Raw genomic sequence first — 20524 nt, 5'->3', positions numbered from 1 at the left:
AATAATAACCGATTATTATTGTTCGAGCTCACCCCAAGAGTAAATTTTGTTGCATTAAGATCTATCTACAAAAATCTTACGCTGTATTGTAAATAAAAAATCGAATGCGAAAATATAATAGCTGTTTTAGGGGTATTCTTAACGTACTGTTGCTGTTTTTTAAGGAAATAAAAAGCGACCGCGGTCCGTGTGAATTTTTTTCCTCAACTAATAATATGATGTATGAATGACGAAATACATATATATTCTCAAGATAAAACATTTTCATTTTAAAAATATACACGTTGCAATGTTGCGACCATAATTGATAAATGAATTACGATTTTTAAATATTTCGGTAAATGCGTGGTAAAATTTACCACACAAAATCTACTTCTGCAACAAACTGTTAAACCTAAATATCTACTATTCTAGTGTGACAATGGTTAATATTTCATCATTCATTATACGTCGACCTCTGTTAAATCTTCTGACTCATTTTCAACAAAATATAACAAATGATGTTTATCAGTTTTTAATTCCAGTGGGTTTCAGATGTTTGTCACGAGTGGAAAGCAAAATAATCTCGTTTAAGGTTTCCGACGAGAGCTCCAATTAACTAAAACATGCCAAACGCGCCTCCGTTTGCAATATATTTTTAGACAGCAACTTCCGTATTGACCCAAATCCAGTAGCACGCAGTACTACTGATGCAGTTAATAGTGTTTGAAAACTTGTAAAACATTATCTTAAAATCGTTTAAGTTATTTCAGTATTGGTGTCGTATGAACGAATCTGCATAATACTCAATTTAGATTTACATTGTAAATCGAATCATTTCTCTCGTCAGTTGTCAAAACGAAAGTACGGTTGATATTCAAAAGCATTTTATTTCTCTTTCCGGGATATTTTTTTCAATATGTTGATGATGCATTAACGATTATACGTGTATATGAAGTGCAAACACCAAAAATAAACAACGGTTGCGATAGACACCTATAAACTGTTAGATGCAAATAATATCACTTAAACATTAATTCATGTTTGTTGTAGCAGAATTTATATATGTCGTGCATTAATTTATGACATCAATCTTAACTTGTTACAGTATATCTAATTTAAATTTAAATTAGCATAAATTATATTGTTTTACATGTTTTTCATTAAATTAAACGCTTGCATGTATTCGGCTACTGCCGTTTGCATATTTTTGCTACTGACGTTTGCCATTTCTAAACGTACTATTGACGTTTGCCATATTTGTTTTCACTCTTTAAACGTGTATTTAATATCTGGTAGATATTTGTGTTTGTTTATGCATAGACATATGTAATATATGTTCGTCCGGTAAAGCATAGACAGTTCTGTGATCGTTAATTTTCGAGAACACTGACTCTTTGTAATTTTACTACTGACGTTTGCTTCTTAAATGGAAATTTGCGCCGAAGTGTTCTCGAAAACTAGAGCAACACACAAAACGCGTGATATACCGATCGAAAGCTATATGCATGCCATATTGCCTGCGCTAGGTCGTTTGAAAGGCAAAGGATGATCAGCAAAGATATTAGAAAAAAAACCTACCTTGCGCGGCTGTTTGTTGTCATAAAATTACTACTGACGTCGACTTTTGTGGTCACGTGGCAGTTTTTGTTCATTCACAGTGGAAAGGTAAAGTTTAGGAATAAGCATACGTTTTTTTCTGTGTAGAGTTTATCTTACCGAAAAACAAAGTATGTGTTGCAATTCGCGCATGGACGAGAAACGTAAGAGTGCACGTTTAATATCTTAAATGTCTCAAGATCACAATTCAATCAAATTATCAATCTCATGCACCACGGTTACATTACATATGTGAGAGCACGGAACGACAAATCTGCAATAAGATTGTCAAATTATCAATCTCATGCACCACGGTTACATTACATATGTGAGAGCACGGAACGACAACTCTGCAATAAGATTGTCAAATTATCAATCTCATGCACCACGGTTACATTACATATGTGAGAGCACGGAACGACAACTCTGCAATAAGATTGTCAAATTATCAATCTCATGCACCACGGTTACATTACATATGTGAGAGCACGGAACGACAACTCTGCAATAAGATTGTCAGATTATCAATCTCATGCACCACGGTTACATTACATATGTGAGAGCACGGAACGACAACTCTGCAATAAGATTGTCAAATTATCAATCTCATGCACCACGGTTACATTACATATGTGAGAGCACGGAACGACAACTCTGCAATAAGATTGTCAAATTATCAATCTCATGCACCACGGTTACATTACATATGTGAGAGCACGGAACGACAACTCTGCAATAAGATTGTCAAATTATCAATCTCATGCACCACGGTTACATTACATATGTGAGAGCACGGAACGACAACTCTGCAATAAGATTGTCAAATTATCAATCTCATGCACCACGGTTACATTACATATGTGAGAGCACGGAACGACAACTCTGCAATAAGATTGTCAAATTATGTGTTTGTTTTTAGCATGTTTTACGTATTTTTCACTCAAACTCGAATTTAATAAGAGAACTCTAAACGAATATATTATTATTGAAACAGTAAAGCGCCTTAAATACAATACACAATGATAAGTGTTTGCAGAGAAATGTATAAACAAAACTTAATATCCAATTTCAGGAAGTAAATTTTCTTAACGGCCGACGTTACCGAATCGATAACAATCCTACACGAGCCTGTAAAATTGGGATAGTCGGGAGCATAAACATTACTTAATTTAATGTGTTGAATACCCGTGCAATGGGTGTGCACGATATTATTGAAGGTGCAGGTCATCATATGAACAATCACACCTTTGGAAGAGGGAACGTATAATTAAAGTGCACTTTTTGAAACAAAACACTACGTATAGAATTTCAATTGATTATTCACTATAAATAGAATTGCGCAACATGTGTTACAAAAACACAATAGTTAAGCCGAGTCTTTTTTAACATATTAAATGTATAAGCATGCATTCATATATTTAATGTCGCGTAATGTTTAGAATATTTTATTCTCAGAAGTGACTTAACAATGGCGGGTATTAAAGAGGGGACGTCTCTCATAAAATGTGGACCGTGTCTGTTTGATGGCAATACAGTGGAGCCTAGGTATTTCTGTGTGGACTGTCTGGAATACCTGTGTACCGAGTGCATACGAGATCACCGGAGAAGTAAGTCATCACGTGAGCATAAAATACTTGAAGAGGAAGAACTTCCCATGGATGTTAAACTATTTGAAGAAATGAAGAAATTATCGGATTGTACCAAACACACGGATATTGAAATAGACCAATACTGTCCTACTCATGATGTTTTAATTTGCAGGTATTGTTTGCAAAACGACCACGAACTCTGCAAAGGTCATTCTGATATTTCATGTGTGCTGGAAGAAGTGTCCAAATATAAAAATGTGGAAGAACAATTTAATGATCTCCAAAGTAAGTGTAAAGCAAGTTTCACTGAAATGATGCAAATCTTAGAAGCAGCCCAAAATGAAATATATAAAGTTCAGAAAGACATAAATGATTTTATCCGTAAATTAAAACACAACATTGACCATCTTAGAAAAGACATTGAATGAAAGCGTCGAAAATGAAACTCAGCGTGCAAGACTCTCTGAGCAAAAAACTTCAAATCTTGAACAGAAAGTTTCATATTACACAAATTTGTACGCTTTAACATCCAAGTATGGGACATAAAAGCAGAGCATTGCCCTTAACATAAAAGTGTCCGCGCCTCGAGACTTGCGACGCCATGAAGGAGAGCAAGTACACTTCAGACAACCGGAAAATGTAGAAAATCTGATAACGATGTTACATCAATTAGATGTAGTGATTACAAGCAAAGACATTCAAGCATCCGAATTGAGCAGTGATGAAGCATCGCTGTATGAAGATGTAGTGGAATGCATTGAACAGAATACAGAAGAGGAAGCCAAACAAGAGGAAGAAATATTGGCAACATGCGAAATGGTTCCTAAGGAAAATTTGCGTAGTTTGCGGGTTTTTGGTTGTCAAATATGTTTGCTTAAGTTGGAAAGTCAGCACACTGAAGAATTGAATACTTGTGTTGTATCAGTAAACATTTTATCTGATGGTAGAGTAATATTGTTGCAACAAGACAAAACTTTGCAATTACATTCACAAAAGCTATCGTTAATATCCAAAATCCAATTACAACAAAAAGTTAAAGACATGTGTGTTGTAGAACAATACAGAAATGGCGCCTTTAAAGTAGCAGTGTGCTTTGATCAGTCATAAAAAATAGCAATCTTAAAACATATCCGCGAATTTCGCCAAAACAACGAGATTGATTGCAGCAACAGTGTTCTCAATATATCAATGTATGTTCGTCATTTGGTGGCCCTTGTCGAACGGGAGAGTTCAAGACCATCCTATGAAATTCAGCTGCTGGACATTTCGACTGGTCCTGTATGTTACGTATTTGACGAGTTCAAGCTCTCATCGAGCAGACATCAAGGCTATTGGCCTGTTGTGTATTTATGTAAACCCAACAGAATATCTACATGTAAAAAGAATATGAAAGTTATTGTTGCTGACGAGAAAACAATTTACCGTTTTAATATCGAAGACGGCGAATGTGACACGGTGTATGCAGTAGGAATATGTGCGTGGTCCTACGACGCAACATGTACGAGCGAAATAAAACAGGGCAATTCCCGTGACCGTGAAATTAATCCCCAAGAACTTAAGAAGACTGTCGATGTTAAATGTGATAGTCAAGGAAATATGTATGCGATAACAAATCATGGCTTGTATCAGTTACATAGCATGTCTTCATTTTATTTGAACAACTGTTCTGTGCAAAGTCTCATTACTTGTTTCGGAAACAAATCACTGGCCATAGATGAAATCAGGCAACGAATATAGGTAACACGGATTCAGATCGTGTGCATGTGTTCGAGTACTATTGTTCCACAGACACATGAGATTTCTGCAATTAGTTTTTCATCAAGTAGTCAAACTATGAACCACGTCATTCATAATCTCGCCATATGAATAAGTATTTAAACCTGCAGGTGACATTCCTCGTTTGATGATTTATTGGAGGACACATACTGTATTTCTGAATTAAAACTGATTTACCTTTTGTTTCATTGGAATCAAAGCACGATATAGCCTTTGTTTTTATGAAAGCGATCAGTACTCATCTTAAAGATACCAAATGTTTAAACCGAACTGACGATAACATGCTGCGATAACTAGGCAAAAACTTGATTAAAATACTATCGTTGTCCTATTTTAGTATAAAGCAGCCAGAGTTTTCTGAACGGTTTAACCTGTTAAATGTATATTGGTATGTAGGTATTGCTAGTGTCTAACGATGATAAAGTTATATTTTTTATATAAAAATAGATTTTTTTTACATTCACAAAAGCTTATTGATAAAATTTAAGCTAGTAGTTGCTTTTTTGGGGGTGGGGTGGGGGGATACATCAGTAAAATGTTAATCGCTTCGAATGCTGTGTATTTCTGAATGCACTACATATACCATAATATTCATGAACCGAGAAAGCGTATGCATATCTTGTATTGTTTTCCTCGTGTTATTTAACCTTGCCACATTATTGTATCGTAAAGTATATTGTGCTAGCTCTCTTAAATAAAAAAATCTGTAATTAAGTCAATGAATTTCGCTTTTTTTCATGAGATATTTCTGATGCCGAATAAAAATGTAGGTATCGATTATAATGCGGTATATACATGTTTTTGTGACGGTGTATTTTTCACAGTATTTCTTGTCATTAGTATGAATGTAGTTGATCAGTAAGAGCGTCTTACACAATACGACTACGTTGTTTACTGTATGACTTAAATAAATTTGTGTGTTTATGTATTGTTCCATATTGTACACACAACTGTTGATAATAATTCTGTTAAGAAATAGGAATAGGAAATGCCTTAAAAATAAATAAGCAAACACGTCGCATGTATTCAGTATACATTTATTTAAATATGCCGACTAGGTTCGCTCAGCTCATCAGGTCATAGGACAACACTTTGACTTCAAAGTTAAAATATTAAAAGTTAAAAAGTCTGCCTTTTGTTAAAGAATGCAACCTATCTTTTAGTATGTTGTGTTCGTAAATTGGACAGACACGTGATAAACTTCGAAATCGACGGACAGTTTATAAGCAACAAGCAAATTCGTTGAATTGATATCCCCCGCCCAAAAATAAATATTTCTACCAATGTGTGACCTTTGATGTGTGACCTTGACTTTGGTCAAAAACACAGGTCTTGCACTGCCTAATAATTGAGAACAAATACATCCGGACATTTTGAGAATCCATTTTAGTATGGTAAAATCCTTACCAAATAAGACATATTTAATCAAATTGTGTGATTTTGACCTTAGTGTGTGACTTTGACCATGACCATAGCAACCTGGATCTTATATTTGACACTCAGCTAGATAATGGAGAACAATTGTGGACAGTTGTTATAGAATCCCTTGATGCAGAGTAAATGAATGCCTAAATAATGAATAATTCATCAAATGTGTGACCTTTGATCTCAATATGTGACCTTGACCGTAGACCATAGTACTATGGGTGTTAAATGTGAAGCACCCCCCCCCCCCCAGATGATTGAGAACAACTGTGGCAAGTTTCATGGCTCTGGCTCATGTGTTAATGGAGATTAAGCTCTACGCTTATATTAAAAAGCATTTTTTTCAAGATACAAAGGGCCATAACTCCGTTATTAACATATGGTGTACAATGACATTTAGCGTGCATTATGCTCTTATCCATATATATACTCATACCAAATTTCAATGAAATCCGCCATAGCACTTCCAAGATATGGCTCCGGACGGACGGACGGATGGAAAGACGGACGGACGGACAACGCCAAAACAATATCCCTCCGCCTATGGCAGGGGATAACAAATACGGAACTCCTCAACAAGACGATTTGTTTATATATGCATATTATATATATGCCATCAAAAGCACTGTTTAATTCCGGACTGTATTTATCACGAATATATTAAATTGATATTCACGCTTACACGTTTTAGTATACACGATTTTCCGTTAAATGAAAAAAAGAACGGTGCAGTTAATTGTTTAATGAACCCCTCCTTTATTTACTGCACCGCTCTTTTTTCATTGCACTGCTCTTTTATTTAGTTTTGCACTCATCTTGTTTTCTATCTCGTTCCCTCGACTTAGTAAGTCGTCCCCACGACATAACTTACCCACGAGTAAATAAGTCGTTATCTCGGGTTAGTACGTCGTGGGAACGAGAAACGAAGACAGCAATGTAAAACAAGAGAAGTGGATGTCACCTCTATGGCACCGTACCTTTACGCTCTGTTTGTCAGAATATATTATAAGTATTGATTGAAATTGTGACGTATTAGTTTGTTTTTTTTTTATCAATGAGTTTGACGTAATTCTATATATTTTTATGAATGTCATTAAATTTGCATTGCTGTGTTATGGTAAGTTGAAGTTATTGAAAAGAACTAATGAATTTCATCAAGAGAAAAAAATTAGTCCTTGTGATTTAAAGCGGCTTAGAAATAACGTATCCTTTTAGAATCGAAAACATCTGGTTCTGTTATAGTTTGTTGTCGAAGAACATACGATCAGGGTGTAGATGCGTGTTATAAAATTGGCCAACTATGATGGACATAACAAGATAACATAGAACATATTTTTTTAATTATCCACACAAAATACCACGAACAGAATCCAAGCTATGTGTTTATACTGTTCGCTTTGAATACAAACATTTTTAATCCATAACAGTCATACAACATATTAAAAACGCAATAATTTTAAAGGTAAATCCAAATGCAAAATGTAAATAAAATATAATGCACACATACATTTATTTCAAAAATGACTTTACCTACGAAAGTGTATTCATTATTGTTTTTTTCTTGTCATTAATTACATGTTGTTTGTGATTCTCTTCTTCCGATGTAATTCATAAAAAATCACCGTCCTATTAAGAGACCCAAACACAGAACAGTACAGAATAATTTATTTCGACTTAAGCATATACACAGCTCATCGTCATAAACGGTTATGAGGTTAATAAATGGTGATCACATAATGTAAAAATTTAGTTTAATACATGCCACACGTATAACATTAGTCTAAGCTTATTGTCTTTGTGAACATATATAATTTATCCTACATATATAAGACATTTTCTCACATTTTAAAGCATTTAAACAAAACATGGCTAGTTTTCTTAGCACTATTTTATTTGAGCTATTTAGTAGTTCGATAAACTTGAACATATTTGGGCGAGATCTATAATACTTCGGAATTAATGTATTCCTAAAATCGACATAGTAAGGACAATAGTAAACACAATAAAGGCGACCACAATGCTATAGCTGCAGATCGCATCATTAAGTAACAATTGACTTTTACACGACTAAGTCGTTTTTATTACCATTTATTTATAAAAAAAGAAAAAGGCCATAACGACTGTTGATTATTTCTTCTGTCAGTAACACTTTTGATTAAAGGTATCTTTTTTACGCTAAGTTCGTATTCTTCAATATCTCTCAAGGACATCTTAAGACGATTTGATTAAAAAAAGAACGCCATCTTACTAATTTACGGCAGTGTAATGTCTGTTTCTATTTTTTATAACGCCTCACCTCGATGCATGTGTGCGATTGTTTTAAATGAATTATTTTTTTCATAAATAAATATTGATGCGTAAAGAACGAAAAAGGCAGCGATAATTTTTGTAATTTAATAAAAAAAATTATGAATACGCAATCGGCCATATTTACTACATAGAAGCTGAATACTATAAAGTGGGTCATTTCAACTTCTTCAAAACAGTGTACAAAGATAAAAACCTATTTAAAGTTCTTAATATTTAATAAGTTTACAATTCGGGATTTTTATCACTTACTAAAATAATACCTACTTTTTTTATTTGGTAGCGTTAATGAAACAAAAACTTTCAAGGAAAATCAATCTGGAATTTCAAAGATTTTGCAAAATGATTCATTTCTCGCTTTAAAGAAAATCACTCATGCCTGTCACTTTTGCCGCAGTTCATATAATTAATTAACATATCCATTTTGTGAATCAGTTATTCAAGATTTCATTCATGACAAGCGACATGCTTATTCATCGCTCGTACATTTCCGTTAAATTCCGGTACTCGGCTATTTACAAAGAATAAAGTTAGTACGTCAGACCATGGGGAATGTTGAAAATATGCGGAAAATTCCGAGAACACCCGATGTAACATTCTTGCAATCCTGGCGAATGAGAGGTAACGCATTTTGACACGGACTGAAATGATTGAGGCATCTATCATACTAGAACTATTTGGGTTGCTCCGTTAAATTAGGCAGGCTCTCACAATCGACCACCATAAACAGTCAGGCGTTTTGACCAAACGGACGCAGTTTCGAGCTTTCATTAAAAAATTGTAATGCGTGCGTAAATATTTAACACGTGTGTTCAATACAGCAAAATTTAGTAAACGCGTTTTCGACCAGTTTAATATAATTATATTTTAAATGTATGTGTTTTGGGCGCTCAGTTTTGTGATTTTAGCCAGTTTTCGTACCGGCTCGGGACACAGATATGGTGCGGATCCAATGGCTTGCGATACAATGAAGCCGGGACACGGCTCCAATGTTCGGCAAACTCGCCACACACCCTACATTATCGATACCAACATGGACGGCTATGTTCCATGCGATAATCAACAACAGCAGAATTGTGGCGTTCTTGGTAAGTAATTGCTAAATTGTGTTCATTTAAAGTTGTTTGTTTTGAAATCAAACTAAAAACACACCGTTTATTTTTCTGTCGTGTTGCCGAAATATTGCACGAATTAATCCAAACACAAAATTGTAAGATAAATTTACAACGAGTTAATTTAAACATTTGCCATCGGTGGGGCTCAAGAGGTTGTCCTATGGGAACAAGACGACATAACCGCTTAACAATCTTAAAATTCTTATATATGACTGAGTGAACGTTATGAATGTTTACGCGTGTGTTTTTTTTTCAAGTCCGCATTAGAGGCCGTATAGGAGCGACAAACGGAGGCCAATTTAAGGGGTTCCTATTGCAGGCCCGGACCAAAACCCCGGAAGGAGTACTTCAATACGTTGGAGAATATCGCTACGTCAACGGACAGGTACGTCGTCAAGTCATATGTTCATTTTATATATTTATGAATGACTCTTTGGACTATTTTCACGTCAGATTAATAAGAAAAACGGTTTCAAAACAACCCTAAATTTGGTAATCAAGGAAGTGGTAAGTTGTTTAAAAGGCGTTATTTTAATAAATTTCCTAATTCCTGAAAATATTTTTTTTTTTTTTTAATTTTCAAATCTATATCCACATCAAGAATACTTAGTATACGGTTTTTAATAATTATACGTGCCTATTATAACGTCCTTGCATTATTTTATATTGTAGTATTTATGTTATTTTTACTTATTTTACCTCTCAGTAGCCTAAAAATAACAATAGCATACACATATTTATTGATTTTGAATCCTGGAAAAAAAGCTAGTTACGTTTATTTACGTTTAATTCTTAAGACTGCACAATCTTCACATGCGCCATTTTTTTGTTATTCTACACCTCTGCAAAACAAAACTCTCTGTTTCTGTAATTTTGCACCGTGAACAAAATCGTAATGTTCACATATATCTAATATAATGCAGCCTGAAAAATATCTGTACATGCACCATTTGTTGTACCTTTGCAGCCTGTAAAAATTGTTTCACACACCTATTTCTTTAATTGTCCATCGTCCAAATAAAGTTATCAAAATCATATTCTATAACTCTGTAGCCTGTTACAAGTTCTTACATAAACATGTTTTGCAATTCTTCAGCCAGTAGTAGCGCGGAACAACGCAAACCAGATCAACGGAGCGCGCATGTCAGGACAGTTTGGCGGAAATTTCAACCCCATAGGAGGGGACGTACCCATGGCCCTGGGGCAGGTCGGACCCCCAGGCTTCCCTGGGAGCCCAGGTGTGTTCCCTCCAGGCGGTGGACCAAACGCCCCGTTCCCCGGTAATAACGGACCATTTCCTGGCAATACCGGAGCGTTCCCAGGAAATACGGGATTCCCGGCAAATACTATTGGTGGTATTAATAGGTAGGTTTACATGAATTTTAAAATAATATCAAATGTGTATGAATGGAATAATTGAATAAGTACAGCCGTATGGTCAGTGTACTGAAAACATAAACAAATAAGAAAGATTTAGAATCAAAGCTTATATTCCTGAATTAACACGTGTAATTTAATAATATTGTCTTGGGTCCCAGCTTGGTCAACTCGAACGTGATGGTACAGCGTATGCAGTGTGTGCGGGGAACCGCGGTGACTCACACAGAAAACAATATCAAAAACGTCGTTAGTCTCATCTGGATTCCACCAATGGGATTCAACCAACCGGTCGAGTTTGTGTAAGTAAATAACCAAACGTTTCTAAACTGAGTTTTATTAAGCAACGTCGATGTGCGTTTGATGAACGTCGTTCACGATGGGCGTTTTACAATCAACGGGACACTAGTACATCGTACATCAAGTTTATTAAACTGGTAAAATTTGATGTACCGGTATGAGGCGGATTGGGTCGTGTTGATATGAGCGTTCTTTCAAAAAATGTATGTGGATTCACATTAATACGATTGTACAATAAAAGACATCCTAATAGAAAACATTTTCACACATAGATTAATATACAGTTGTAGTACGTGTATTATAGACGTGTTTATTCCTTCTATCTGTTAAACCTCCATAATTTAGTCCTACATTTTGGACGTTTAACGCGTTTAAATACATTACTAAATATTTGCATTAGACCCAACTGATTGTGCTCTTCTCTTCGTGAAAAAAAAACCAACACAACACTGCCACATCACAGTTCAAACCTCAATATAGCCAGTGTACAACTCTGGTGTTATTCCTTTTCCAGGGCAACCGTTGTACAGGACTACAACACTTTCTGGATGGGACACAGGTCCAAGCGCCTAAATGCCAGGCCCGCATTGCGCAACAGACCCGGGGGCATAGGTAATAGCATAAGATTTTATACCTCTCAAATAATCTACTCCCTTTTCCTTAGCGTTATTTAAATGTTAGTTCAAATTACCAATAATCATTACACCATTCAAAGTTAGTTTCAACGCTCATTTACTGTACGCTCAACACGGCAATTGTACAATATAAGCAATCACGATCTCACGAACTCTCCCACGATGTGGATCGAATCCGTGACTTCTCGATCGCTCGGCGACACATGCGGGACACCATATTCACAACGCCACGGCGACTTGTAGTAAGCTGTATTCAATTGTTGTTTTATACACATACAAAACAGTTATCTACTCCCTTAAATAATATTATCTTCTCGCTTATTTAATAAATGTACATGTATTTGGACACATACGTTTAATCATATACGTTTTTTGTTCACAGCAAGCACTGCACGATTTTTCAGCGTCGCCGGCGCAAGTCACGTCACTTCCGGTTTTGTCGTCGTGTTGATGTCATTAGTCAGTCTGCTTTTTGTTATGCTTTAAAATTTAAATATTGTCGATCATCGCATGATACATCGCACTCTCCATTGACTTTGGTTTGCATTTGTGTTATCTCAAAACATTATATCTCGAAACAGTATTGTACAGTTCGCATTGCCACTTCTGTTGATAACTAAGTTTCGATTTGATCGGAAATCCATATTTTTGTTTTCTTATTAAAAGCCTGAAAACAGATGCTTAGACTTTTTTGAGTTATTGCAGCGTATGACGGCTTTACGACTGGGATTTATACTTATATTCATCTTATTATGCATTATATGATAAGTAGACCTATATATATTCGTTTGTTAACCCTTTCAGCGCTGGAACCGAATTTTAAAAGCCTTTGCAAACAGTTTGGATCCAGATGAGACGCCACAGAACGTGGCGTCTCATCAGGATCCAAACTGTTTGCTATTCTGATAGTATTCTTTGAAAAAATTCTAGGAAAATGCTAATTTTAGAAATTCAGCAGACAACATTTTAGCAGACTACAAATTTCCAAGCATGCAAAGGGTTAAATGAATTGCATAGTCAGACTTCAATAAGTAATTTGCTCTAAGGTGTATTGACAAGACTAATTGCTTTTCTAAATTTTTTTTAACCTTGTCAGTTGTCAAACATGTGTCATCGCTGTGCCAATATCCTAGGGGTATAGATTCATTTACGGTTACGCACGTTTTATATAATTTAAATTGTTACGATATTAATCACCGTTTGGCTAATCAAAAATGGGTATATACTAGGATAATAAAGTACATGTAGATTTATTAATATAATATCCGTTTTAAATTCACATTAGATAGACTAAAGGGCCGAGAGATTAACAAGATATTATCATACATGGATATGCACTTATTATCTTCACAATCGTGTTCGTTGATACCTAGTAATTTACCAAAATTAAAAGACAAAAGCGGAAAAGAAAAAATGAGTGATAATACTTATAAATATGTAGTTTACAAGTTTATTGTGTAATCCATGACTTGTACAATATATACAGATACAATATAATATGATAAACATGCATGGCCAATCTTTACAGATTTGTAATAGACCTTTAAAAAGAAATATGTATGTTGTGTATATATGTATGACTGTGAAGTGTGCTAAATGTATAAATGTGTCGGATATATGTAGGATTGTATGTTTGTATCAGAATGTGCGTACATAAGAGTATGATTGTGTTTGTATGAGTTATTGTTTGTGATATAACGTATGCGTGCGGTTCTGTGTGCTTTCTTGTTTTTAATATATCTAAAATGTAAAAATGTAAACTCAGGAACAAGCGTTTAAATGTAAAGATTAAAATACCATTTTTTAATCCTGAGCATGTTTGCGTAGTACCATTTTTGTCATTTTTTTGTCTTCCCGTCTCCTTTGAATAAAGTGACTAGATTGACCATTTTTAATTTCCATTTTGCCGGTATAATTCTTTTTTACAAATATTTCTTTACAATTTTATACATTTGTATTTTTGATGATATTGTCATTAAACATTAAAACACGCGTTTGTCTTTGTTTGTGATATGAAGATGTTACAGCCGAATACTGCAAAACAAATAAACATCGCAGAACGTACAGCTCACTTACCATTTGACAAAAATTCGGTTTAAAAAAAACCCATTGCTATGGTAATAAATTCAGAATAAAGATACTCTACACGCAATAGCCGGTAATGCCCTGGATAAAATCGAGTTAGTAAACTACGTTCGAACCAAACGTACAAAATACAATTATTCCAGTCGCTTGCAAACACAAACATTTTCTATATGTTTCTCTTACGAATGATTTAGTATGGAGAAATGATAAAAGAGTTATTTTCATTAAGACTGATGTCGTGTAAAAATTGCATTAAAATAATTCAGTGCACTTTAGTCATTAAAAAGGCACACAAGGACGGAGTTCAGGAAGAACTTTTTACTGAATATAGAGGGTACACAAACCTTCAACGCTTTCTTACATGCTTAAAGGGGCCTTTTCACAGATTTTGGCATGTATTGAAGTTTGTCATAAAATGCTTTATATTGATAAATTTAAACAATGTACCTAAAAATCTCAAGTAAACAACAAATAATACAATTTAAAAAAAAGTAACCCTCAACTGGGCTCGAACCACTGATCCCTGGGGTCCTGGAGTAAAAAGTCTTCCGCTTAGACCACTCGGCCATCCGTGGTCATGTTATGACTGGATGTATTTTTAACTTTATGTAAGCAATCCTCGTAGTTTCACAAAATATAACGACAACAATAGAAGTTTCCAAAGTATTCAATCGTTTCGCGTTGCAACGCTTTACAATTGTCAGATTTTCAAATCGTCAAAAGATGCATGTAATATATATTTTAGAGCATGGTAAATGTTCAGTATTACTATTTCCTCACAAATATCATAACTAAAACAAAAATTCGCGAATCTGAAACAACTTTTTTTTATTTTGTCAATTTACCAAAACGTGAAAAGGCACCTTTAATATGTCATTTGGGAATGTGATTCCCCGTTATTTTTCACCGTTTTATACCATTAATTACTTTTCTTAAGTGTTTAAACGCCGCTCACTTTCCAGCAATATCGGCAATAAAATTATTAGCGTTTATATCATATTAATATTCGCATTTATATCTCGACTTTCCTTGCTGCGAAATTTCGTATTGAGTGACAAATTACAGTTCCGGCAAAGAAAATTCGCAGCGAGTAATTTAAAAGTCGAAATAAAGAGCGAATATTAATACAAAATAAACGCTGCCGAAACGCCCGCGGCTGGATTGCGGATGTCATATCATCAGCCGATATGAAGAAGAATGAGCGAATATCAATGAATGCATGACTGGCGAAGTGTGTGAGTACACGCCGAAAAATGATCCGAAATGTTACGCTCATCCAATGAAATAACAGTTATGCATCACGTGTGCTGTTTATGGATTGTATGCGTCACGTGTGCTGTTTATGAATTGTATGCGTCACGAGTGCTGTTTATGGATTATATGCATCACGTGTGCTGTTTATTGACTGACAACTTAAATGATATTGCGACCTAATCCGAGGTCATGGCGAAGTCATTTAGGTATATTATTAATTATTATTATTATTATTATTGAATTTTTTAGCTTGTAAGTTTCAAAAGCTTGATGGACAACATGATATTTTCCACAGGACAACTTAAACAGTATGAAGTCGTGTTACACAATTAATTAGTGGTATTCCTGATAAATATTCATCATGAAAAATAAAAGTGATGAAAAAATTACGTGTTTTATGCTCATACGCGGCGGAAAGTTTTTCTCAGTTAAATACAATAACTGACGATTTTTTACCTATAGTTGATGAAAGAAAGCGGTCCAATTAAATCCTTATTATTCATACAGTCACTGACTGTTTAAACAAAGACGGTTTTCGAAATAAAACCTTAAAATTTAAAATACACAAGAACATTACTTTTACACACATTTTATTTACACTTAAAATTAAAATGAACAAACATCGTTAATAAAAATGCGATCTGGTAAGGCTAAAGAAAATCGAAGACTGAATATGAAGAAGCACACGCAACACAGAGAAGTGTCCAGTCACTTTACCATTGTTGTTTGCATTTCAACTAAGATAAATAATACATTATTTTTAACATTTTGCATGTCAAGCTGAACAAACGGACGATACGGAAGGGACCACCTAACGGGATGCACCCGGAAGATTAATCAAATAAATCATATACTCAATCTTTCAAAATATACAGAGAATAAATACATAAAGTAGTTACAAAACTGAAAATTATTATTGCACTTGCAGTAGTCATGCAATTATATAATTCTTCAAACTGACATCCAGATTAAAACTTCATACCAACACAAAAGGGTCCTATATTTCGCTCATATTTGGTCATATTTCGATTCTTTTCGGCAGATCTTTGCTACGACGAATTTCCCACCAGTCTGAAATCATCAATGTATTAGACTATAGCTACTGCAACATATATATACATTCATATTAAACCAAATTTGCAATATGATACATAAGAAAATCCGTATACGTACACTTGAGAACATTTCGCAAGTTTGCATAAATGTACGCTTACACTTTACAGGAACACCAAATGCCATACAATTTAACAAAGAACTGACTTGAATACCCAGATTCCTCGATTTATTTTCAACTTCCATCAATAACTCTCATTTCTTTTCAAAGAACCACCCAACGACAGAAAGGCTTCACAAGTATAGCGCATGGAATGATATTTTTGTAAACATTACATCATTCATTATGAATTGTTACCAGGGTGCAGGATCACGTGAGAACCGGAAAGTGGTGCTTTTTTCAAATACTTTTTAAAAAACAGGTTTTCTTAAGAATTTCAACTAGTGCATTAAAGACAGATGACAATGTGAAATACATTAGAATTACTTTATTTAATAAGCATGTGTTCTTGTTAAAAAATTATATGTGTACTGCATTTATTTATTCAGTTACTAGTATGCCGCACGCAACGTGAAATTTTGTCACCCATTTCAGACGTATTCAAGGATTTACTCTAATGCCTTAAGATATTGGCACAAATTGTAAGAAAAACTGTCTTTTATGCACTAAAGATTTTTGCTAATGAATTTCAATAACTTGAGATATTGGCAAAAATAACGTTCTTAACGGTGTGTTTACATTCTGTCCAGCCCGTGTGTAAACCCCTGAAAACTACAATAATTCTGCACCCTGTTTACATTATGACGGATGTTTATTCTAATATGCTTCATGGCAAATCCAACATGCTTGTTGACTATTTGTTTTTTCTTGATGATTGCTGCAACATGCTTGGTGACTAACCAATTTGTGTGTGTTCATTATTCCTCATTCATGCTCAGATAACATATAATTTCACTGTCATAAATGTGTACTTTAAAATTTAACAAACGTGATGAAACTGTACTCTGAAATCATTCATTTTCGTTTTTTCCACCAAGATTCATTAACAACGGCAGTTTAAAGGAACATGCAGTTAGCTAAATGCAACTAAGCCGAATGCAAGTTACCAAACTATGACAGTAGGTGGCACACGTCAATTTTCCGTATGTTGAATACATTTCTTTTCGGAAAAAGAAAACACAACCAAACCATTTTGACTGCTATACTGAAAACTGAAGTTCCCTGCCTTATAATCTTTATTAATAAATAAGTTTACTTTGCCATTAAGACCACTAGACTTACTGGGTACGCAATCAATTGACTGCCGTTAATGTTTTTGACATTGGTAAGTTCGAGTTGATACTTCAGAAAAATTATATGTATTTTATTTAGGATAAACCGGAGCTCATGTGTTGGAAGTGTGGTCCATCCCTGGTCCAAATAATTACAGTATAGGTAATCTACCGATTTAAATTGTATATCGACGGCATATTTATAACATACATGTATTTATAAGTAGCCCATCACCCATTGCCACACACCTGTGCGAGTAATTTTCAGATTTCTCCTGTCTGTTTACCAGGCTATAATATCAACGGAAATAAACACATATTTATCATTTTATGTCTATACAATCTTTGTGGTATATTGTGAAACCTGCAAGATACAAGTACTCATGTCTATTACTACTATTGTAACCCACGTTGAGAATTTTATTCTTCTACTATTAAAAAAAAAGCATAGACCATACTTTTCGATCAATTTGGAACAAAATAAATACAAAAATGTTATTAAAACAGGTCAAGTATCGGTGGTCTCGCGGGCCTCGTCGCGCGGGCCGGGCTACCGAGCTCGCGAGGCCTGAACGCTTGGCTTATTCTTGCTGAGCGCGGGTGAACGGCGGCTGTAGCCGGAACTCGCATAAATGGGCGTGGTCTCGCGGCCTAGTCGGGCTACCGAGCTAGCGAGGCCTAATTGCCAGGCTGTCTTGCTCGGGACCAATCGGGACCGTTTGTCTCGGCCCAGGACCGAAGACGCCCAGCCGAACACGTCGGGCCAGGCAAGCGCATGCGACAGGAGGGCCTCGTCTAAGCGGTGGCTTCCAAAGGCCTACTCTTGGCAGAGAATCTATCGTTGACTGCGATTTCCGTGTATTGGCAATGGCGACAGTCTCGATAAGCGGGTAGAAAAGCGTTTGGGCGGTAACGCTGCAGACGAAAGCATTCCTATATATATGCTTTCGTCTGCAGCGTTACCGCCCCAAGCGCTTTTCTACCCGCTTATAGAGACTGTCGCCCTTGCCAATACACGGAAATCGCAGTAGAGAGAGAGAGAGAGAGAGAGAGAGGGAGAGAGAGAGAGAGAGAGAGAGAGAGAGAGAGAGAGAGAGAGAGAGAGAGAGAGAGAGAGAGAGAGAGAGAGAGAGAGAGAGAGAGAGAGAGAGAGAGAGAGAGAGAGAGAGAGAGAGAGAGAGAGAGCGATAATGAACATGAAAAAATCTTTCGGGACGTGGTTAGTCTCCCGGGCAGTAGCTGATTGTCGCGGGCCGGTGTTCAGGAAACTCGGGCGCTTGTACAGCGCGAGCCAGGCTAGAGCCCTGACAAAAAAGGCGACAAGCCTGAGGAACCACTTGGCAAAGCCAAGATACTCGGCCGCCAAAGCGGCTCGCAGTGGTATCTCCTTATACACACGCAACCAGCGGGAAGAAACCACAGGCTTGCCCTCGGCGATGCGAACGGGGCTAGAACTAGTCGGTCCTGAGACGTTCAATCGGACACGGCTTCCGTACCTTCGATACGGAGAGCCTTAACGTGTCTTGTCAGTTCGGCGCGATCTTTTAACAAATGGGTGGGTGAGTCGGTCGGCAGGGCGGCATGCCATGCGTTCCCTCGGCGGAACGAGCACGGCGGCCGCGACCAGGCTCACGTGCGAACTCACAGTCGTATCACGGCCGACTCGCAGGGACGATAATACACTTTTTTTAAAGTTTCATTATGTCCTATAACAGTTAGTGAGAAACAGCTACCGACAAACACGGACAGAGTGGCGAACGGCGGATGGATGAACAACGCCAAAACAATATAATCCGCCTTCGGAAGGGAAAACACTTATAATAGATATGAAGATAGATGTAAATGAAAACAAATAATGATAGGTTAATCTACAAGTAAAATTATACACTTAACATAGCAAGTTACAAAATACATACCCAGATGATAGTGCTGAAATGTTTCCCTTCTTAAGGAGATAATCAATCCACTTTATCTTAGGACCAACTAATTCTGTCTAAAGAGGCGCAACTTCTGCCATAACATAACATATCCGTTATACGTCTTAACTTTCAGTAGTCGTCCGTAGCATTTCGGAACGACTGTCAATTGACCTCATTGTATTGTATGTTGCTTTGTGCTTGGATGAAACTTACATCTTTCCATCGCGCTAATTTATTCAATGGATCAATGTTTGATTACATTATGCACTGCTCCTTTTGCATAAGTCTCTCTGCACCAACCAACATACACATACCCAGCATGCAATTTACGATCATGAATGTTGCATGGCACATGTTCACATGAATAGCACCACTAAGCCGAATGTAAAAAGAGATTCGTCATAAGGCACGATATAAGTGTCATCAAGAATGAAAATGCGTCTTCATACAAATTGAAAGTATCATCAAGAATCATGACACAGTCATAAAGAAGGATGTAATTCTTAATTAAATACCGTTTCATAATAGCGCACGTGACGTAAAATTACATTTGCTTGATTGTTCATCATGTAATTACGCTATTCTTCGAGACTAATTTGGTACAAGAAAATAACAACAATTCATGCTAACAACAGCCACTTACAACAACATGCGAGGGTAAGACTACCCAGAATTCCTTGTTGGGGATCATGTCACTTCCGGAGGCCTGTTTGCGGATCCTCATGTAGGCGACACCGGCCGTCAGGTACAGGGCCAGAGTGACGAAGAATCTTATAGATCAACAGCAACAAACTGTTAATACTTGATACGTTACAAAAGTTTGCGTTTATTATGCAAAA

The 20524-nt window shown here is 36.0% G+C and overlaps 3 protein-coding genes across 4 annotated transcripts in view; 1 reads left to right on the top strand and 2 right to left on the bottom strand.

Moving 5' to 3' along the window:
- LOC127854430 (uncharacterized) overlaps positions 1-20524 on the bottom strand; it is a 211662-nt gene that overhangs the window by 167825 nt on the left and 23313 nt on the right. The window lies entirely within an intron of this gene.
- On the top strand, positions 9417-13100 carry LOC127854429 (uncharacterized). The gene is made up of 6 exons (XM_052389460.1): positions 9417-9763; positions 10048-10175; positions 10887-11155; positions 11329-11469; positions 11982-12079; positions 12485-13100. Exons 1-6 carry the CDS (start codon positions 9547-9549, stop codon positions 12586-12588), a joined length of 957 nt encoding a protein of 318 aa, XP_052245420.1. The 5' UTR covers positions 9417-9546; the 3' UTR covers positions 12589-13100.
- Positions 16129-20524, bottom strand: part of LOC127854435 (uncharacterized) — a 10167-nt gene continuing 5771 nt past the window's right edge. Inside the window, exons 6-7 of the mRNA XM_052389470.1 lie at positions 20329-20455; positions 16129-16512 (exon numbers count right to left, since the gene is read on the bottom strand). Of these exons, the coding sequence (XP_052245430.1) occupies positions 16450-16512; positions 20329-20455 (190 nt within the window). The 3' untranslated portion in view covers positions 16129-16449. The remainder of the gene's footprint in view (positions 16513-20328; positions 20456-20524) is intronic.

Source organism: Dreissena polymorpha, chromosome 13, assembly GCF_020536995.1.
Source record: "Dreissena polymorpha isolate Duluth1 chromosome 13, UMN_Dpol_1.0, whole genome shotgun sequence".
Classification (NCBI taxonomy): Eukaryota; Metazoa; Mollusca; class Bivalvia; order Myida; family Dreissenidae; genus Dreissena; species Dreissena polymorpha.
This window is presented reverse-complemented; position numbering and strand designations above follow the sequence as displayed.